This window comes from Octodon degus, unplaced genomic scaffold, assembly GCF_000260255.1.
Source record: "Octodon degus isolate 3935 unplaced genomic scaffold, OctDeg1.0 scaffold00006, whole genome shotgun sequence".
NCBI lineage: Eukaryota > Metazoa > Chordata > Mammalia > Rodentia > Octodontidae > Octodon > Octodon degus.
In genome coordinates, this window is record NW_004524582.1 from 32,545,388 (window position 1) to 32,551,542 (window position 6,155).

Consider the following 6,155-nt stretch of genomic DNA (forward strand, 5'->3'; position numbering starts at 1 on the left):
GTGTACTCTCTGCTGGCCTTGAACTCACGGTGATCTTCCTGCTTCAGCCTCCCAGTGCATGCTGGAGTGTTCTAACTCAGCGGCAGCAGGAATCTCGTATAGGGGGCGAGGGTCAGTGTACCTTGGAAGTCGTCATCCACTAACAGAGTGGGAGACACTGGGCACAAGCTCTGCGGATGGTCCATCTTGTCTCAGCCTCGCTCTGTTGTCTGAAGACTGAGGCAGGCAACCCAAGCAAGAGGTGATGTGGTGGGCCAGACTCACACAAGACAGCTGGCCTTACTGGAGGTGGAGTGTGACAAACCTAACGTTCGGACATGCAGAGTGAGCCTGAACTACCTGGTGAGACTCCCTCTCTTAACAACACAGAACACGCGGCCACCCGGCGGCTAACCCCCCTCTCCTGCTGTAGTGAAATACCGTGTTGCTGGGCCTGGCAGCACACACCTGTAACCCCAGCCCTGGGGAGGAGGCTGAGGCAGGAGGATCAATATGAGCTGGAGACCAGTCTGGGTTACAAAGTGAGTTCAAGGCTAGCCTGAGCTTCATCCAAGCCTGTCAAAACAAAAGAAAGAGAAGAGGGGAGGGGAGACTGCCGCCACTTATAAGGGTGTGGGTGAAGTAGGTTTATTGCATGGAAAAACGCTAACAATCTGCTGCTGAGTCATTTTGGTTTTTGTATGAGACATATACAGATAATGAACATTAAGTGATTACGAACTGTTCGTAGATGACTTTTTGGTCTGCTTTTTAATAATGAAAATATACTTGTGAAAATTTAAAAATAAAACTAATAACATTAAAAAAAAAAGGAAAGAGAAGAGGAGCTGGGCAGAGGTAAACTCAGGCTAGAGAGATAGCTCAGCCGTCTAAGTGCCTGCCTGGCAAGTGCAAGGACCTGGGTTCAGTCCTTCATACCACATGCTATGCTGGTCCCAGGCTGTGTAGCAAGACCCTGTTCCAAACAAATAAAATACCAATTTTTTTTTTAAGAGAAGTAAACTCTTCCAGGTGTAACCCCAGTAACCTATCTCTTCTCACCGGACCTTACCTCCTTCCTAACAGCTAGTCAGCTACAGCACCCCATAACTCGGTCACCTAAAAGCTCCAACCGTGAGCGGATGAGGCTTTGGAGAGACATCTAGGTATAAACCATATATTTCCTTTTAGTAGTGGATGTCAGGTACTGTGTCTCAGGGACAGAAGAGCTGAGGGATCCACAGTGCCTACCCTCCCAGGCCATGGCTCCAGGGGAAGAGTCCGGCGCTTGCTCCCACCTACGGTGGTAGAGAGCAGACGACCCGAGATGCTGTCAGGTGAATACTGGATGGAAAAGGGGACTTGCTGACTGCCAACCAGCACCACTGCTTAGCACACTGCACTGTCCCCTCTGTCCCCTGACACTGTCCCCAGGTGGCCTAATCGGAGAGCTGTGCAGACCTGCCTTACCAGAAAGCTGGTGCAATACCAGCACATTAAGTCAAGCCCCTGACACTAGAGTGCTTCCACGTCCTCGGGGCTGGAACTGTTTCCAGCAGAAGGCCCTGTTTGCTCCTGCATCAGGCCCATCCTGAGATCACCCTGCACTTGGCTTGCTGGCACTTTAATCCCTCTGAAACCCTCAGGAGCTCCAGAGGGACCCCCTCTGCACCACTGACCTGCAACACATCCAGTCAAGTGAAATGAAATGGGTTTCAATCATACAACATAGGTTACAAGAAATGTTATTTTTACTTCCTTAAATGAAAGTTTATCTGCTCCCATCTCTGATTCAACAGTGAGATGCGAATTCCTCTCCTGGCCCACCGGGGTTGTAGGAAAGACCTGAGAGGTTCTGGTACAATTTGGAATATTGCAGCAGGACCCCGAGATGCCCACCACCTAGTATCAAAGTCCTCTGGGCCTAGCCTGCCCCCCGAGATGTCATCTGCCCAGATCCAGGACGACGCTGGAGCAGGTGTCCCTCTCCCTGACTTCGCCCTCTGCAGTCTTCAGACCTGCCCTTACACCCCATCCAGAAGACCTGCCTGCTTTCACTACCAAGGCCGCAGCCCCCCAACTCAGCGCGGGGTCTAGGTAACCCTGGAAGAAGTCCGCCCCGTCCCTGCCCTGGCCGGCGGATGTCCCAGTGGCCCCAACAGCGCCGGATTCGGGCTCTGCAGTGATGCTGAAGGGGGCTCTGGGAACTCCCCCCCCACCCCCCCCCGCGCTTGGACTTGGCGCTCTGGGGAGGTCACCAGTTTTGAGCACCGGTGGCATTGTTCGCAGCACTGGAAAGGGCGACAGCTCCCAAGCGCTCCGCGTCACAGAGGGTTCCAGGAAACCAGACGTGGGAAGGGCCAGCCCGAGGTGCGCATATGCGCGCTCAGGCAGCCCGGCTTGGCGTTCCCCAGGCGGGGGTCCGGCTGGGGTTGGGGTGGGGATCGCGATTCCACATCCACAGAGGGCGCGGGCACCGCGGAGGATTCGGATCTGGGCCGCAACGGCCGAGTTCGCCGAGTTCGGCGCGTGGAGACTCCAGGCGCCAGTGAAGGGTGGATCCCGGGAGGAGCGGTGCAGAGGGCGTGCTTCTCGCGCTCTGCGCCCCGGCGTCCGGCCGTTTCCCGGGCAGCCCTGCGGGAAACTTAGGCGGCCTCCAGGCGGCGCGCGGGCCCCTTGTTCCCCCGCACCTTGTGCTCGCGGCTCCTCTCCAGCTCTTGCCAGTGCTGCGCCTCCAGCTGCGCCTGCGGGTGGGCGGCCTGCGGTTGTTGTGGGCGGGACGCGCCCTGAGCCCAGCCACCCGCTCCTGCTCCCTGGGTCGCTGCTCCCGGGGCCGCCTGCTCACTCGGGGCTGAGGGCGCGCGGTCCGGGGCGCCGGCACGTACGGCGGGGCGGTGTGCCCAAGGCGTTCGGCTGCCCTAGCTGCGATCTTGCGCCTCAGCTCCAGCACGCGCTCGTCTGTGGCTGGGGCAGCCGCCCCTGCCTTCTTGCGCTCCCACCTGGCGGGAGCGTGCGTTTAGAGAGGCCGGGCTTCTCCCTGTGCCTCTACCCTTTCAGGCTTTTCACCTAGTGTTCCCCCCCCCCCGTGCTACTGGGGAACGGGAGGGGGACCCGGGGTTCCCTAGGAGGGTGCTATGTCCCTAGCCCATTTTTATTGTGGGACAGGATCTTGTAAGTTATTCATGTGGGACTCAAACTTACAATCCTCCTGCCTCGGCCTTCCAGAGTGCTGCTATTACAGGTGTGTGCCAGAGAACCCTGCTTTATAAAATTAACCTCAAAGCCAGCATTCCATGTGTGCTAACTATGTGTTACGTGGACACCCCTTTTATCTCACTCCCCAGGCCGCTCCTGCCTGGGGATGACTTAAGAGAGGCATCTTCACTTCTTGTCCTGTCACTACCCCCTCTCCAGGCCTCTTGAAAGTTAGGGGCCTGGGAGATAGCTCAGTAGAATAAGCGCTTGCCTTGCAAGCGCAAAGGCCTGCAAAAAAAAAAGTCGCTGTCACAGCACCGGGCCTATGCACCTGTACCACCCACAAACCCACGCTCTGGCTGACTCTCCAGACCCTGACATTGAGTGGGGGCCTGGCCCTTGGAGGCAGCCTGATACCAGCCAGTCTGCTCTTGATTTTCCGGTCTGTGGTGGGCCCAACCTAAGACTCCTCCCTACTGCCACTGGAGCAGAGGGTTCCAGGACCAAGAAGGCCTGGCTCACTCCACCTAGCTCCACTCCTGACTCAGTGGAGCGCAGGAGGCTCTGATCCAGTGCAGGAGGGCTTGGGTGCCTCCTGGGGATCAAGGGGAGGCCCAAGGGCCACTGTAACCCCTGGGAGGGAGATGGATGGACACCTCCCTGTGCCTGACCCAGCACTATTGGACAACTACCTGGGGCTGGAGAAAAGTTACCACACTGTCCCCAAAACAAATCATCAGGGGTGTGTGTGTGTGTGTGTGTGTGTGTGTGTGTGTTGAAGTATGGTCCAGGATCTGGGTGTTTGTTTTTCGAGACAGGGTCTGGATATGTAGTTCAGGCTGGTCTTGAACTCATAGTGATCCTCCTGCCTCATCCTCCCAAGTGCTGGGATTACAGGCGTCTACCACCACACCTGGCCAGATCCAGCCATAGCGAATCTTTAAGAAGTTTTAACAGTCTCGGAGGTGCTGGAGAAATGTGACTATGGAGCGGGTACTTAGATGAGGTGGGGATTTTTGTTACCTTTCCTAGCAGGGTCATGGTGCTGGGGTTATATAGGACAATCTTTTTTTAGAAGGTGCACACTAGGCTGTTCGGGGAGGAAGCATCTGACGCCTGCAGCTATTTTCAAATGGCTCTGCAGGCAGATAAGCTGCTGGCTGGTTACCCAGGTCACATGTGACAAAGGCTGTCCCCATGACCTAGGTGCCAAGTAATTGCATCTGGGTCATGAGCATGAGAGCTTTTGTTTTCAGTAGGTGTGCTGAAGCCATCTACTAAAGTCGGAGGTTGAGGATGCTGTGGCCAGGGACTTGCCTGGCAGAGGGTGCCTTTCCCGTCCCCGGGAACCCACCTCAGGGCCGCGGTTCTGCCCACAGCCATGCGGCACAAGGATATCTGCTCCAGTGTGTTCCGAAGCTCCTCACTCTTGGTGCGCTTGTCCTGGATGATCTGATCCCGCCTCTCGGCCTCCTCACGCTTGCGCGTCTCCTTGAGCAGGGTCAGCCTCTCCCGCAGCTCTACTACAGACATCTCTCCTTCTAGGCCATACCCGTGGATCTGTGGAGCCGGGCCCAAGCTGACAGGCGTGCAACAGGGAGTTCCCTGTACATCCTGCTTCTCCAGCTTGGGGGCTCAGGGACACCTCCGCTGGGTGCCCCTCACCTTGGGGGCCAGGTCAGGCCCCACGGCCAGCTGCCCAGGCCACCCAGGTCTGGCCTTGCCCTGCAGCCTGGCCCCTTCTGCTTTCTCACACAACCTGCCTTCTGGGAGTCACCCCCTTAGTCCTGGCTCTATCCAGCCAGTTCAGACATCTGAACTGTGCTCTTCCCAGCTGTCCTTCCCAGATCAAACCAGGGCATCTCTGGGCCCCTGGACACTCAAGTGTCCTGGTGGCCTCTCTGAAGCCTACCTGGTCACCTCAGTCCTGGCCCCTGGCCCTTTCAGAGACCTGGCTCAGAGCCTTACTTGCCAGCAGCCCACCTGGGTTAGGTCCACCAGCTTGCCCTTGCGTGAGGGCTGCGTCTCCAGTGCACGCAGCTGGGAGATGAGCTCACAGCGCTGCCTCTGCTCCTCCTCAGCCGCCTTCAGCCTGCGCAGCAGCAGCTCCCGGCTCTCCTCAATCATCGCCTGGACTTGGAGACCAGGTGGAGTGCTGAGGGAACCCCAAGGGGTCCTGCATGGGGCAGGCTTCTCCTCCCAGCCAGTGTCCTAGCCTGCCCTCTAGGGACAGCAGCTGGTACCGGTAGCAGCCCAGGGCCCAAGCAGGGGCCGCAGAGCTAGGCCCTAGCTCCTGCTCTACCTGTTTGCCGCCGGCTCTTCACCAGCTTCATCTGAGCCACCTGGACGTTCTTCTGCGCCTCTGCCACCTGCTCCACCAGCTCCTTCATGGCCCTGTCTTCCTGGAGACGCTGTTCAGCACACTGCAGCATCAGCTCTGCAGTCTGTGGGGCAGAGGACCCGGCAGGCTGAGAGGCAGCTGGGTCCCCCTTCCATCCTGGCCCAGAGGGACTCCTCACTTCCCCAGTGTGGTCCTGTGTGTGGGTGCCCACACAGCAGCGCTGACACGAGGGAAAGGTAAGATGGGCACAGTGGAGAGAGCTGGGTAGAGGATACTTGTTGGGGTTATTGAAGTTGGACGCTGATCATGTGTTGGGGGGCAGGAGAAGGCCTCTGCTGCCTCAAGTATTCAAGGCATCTCAGTCTTGAGAAAAACATCCTGTCTGGGCAATTTCAGGTATCAGTTGCTAGGCAACCCTGTGTCTTGTGATACTAACTTTGCGAAAGTATAAATAAAGTACCCCAAGTACCCCTAGGCAGTGGTACACCGAGAGACCAGTGAGCCCCACAGACACTAGCTCTGCAGCCTTTCTTTCTTTTTTCTTTTGCGTTACCAGGGATCAAACTTGGGCCTTTGTGCTGACCAGGAAAGCGCTTATGCTGCTGAGCTATATCCCCAGCAGCCCAATAGCTTTTCTGTC

At 57.2% G+C, this 6,155-nt stretch overlaps 1 protein-coding gene across 7 annotated transcripts in view; it reads right to left on the reverse strand.

Moving 5' to 3' along the window:
- Window positions 1-2,227: 2,227 nt before the first annotated feature.
- Cfap99 (cilia and flagella associated protein 99) overlaps window positions 2,228-6,155 on the reverse strand; it is a 42,208-nt gene continuing 38,280 nt past the window's right edge. For 5 of the 7 annotated variants that reach the window (XM_023724176.1, XM_023724154.1, XM_023724148.1 and 2 more), the window contains 4 exons: window positions 5,477-5,618; window positions 5,158-5,309; window positions 4,529-4,734; window positions 2,228-2,978 (listed from right to left, as the gene is read on the reverse strand). In XM_023724176.1, coding sequence (XP_023579944.1) covers window positions 2,366-2,978; window positions 4,529-4,734; window positions 5,158-5,309; window positions 5,477-5,618 — 1,113 coding nt within the window. In that variant the 3' untranslated portion in view covers window positions 2,228-2,365. The remainder of the gene's footprint in view (window positions 2,979-4,528; window positions 4,735-5,157; window positions 5,310-5,476; window positions 5,619-6,155) is intronic. The other 2 variants (XM_004624686.2, XM_023724159.1) reach the window with 2 other exon arrangements.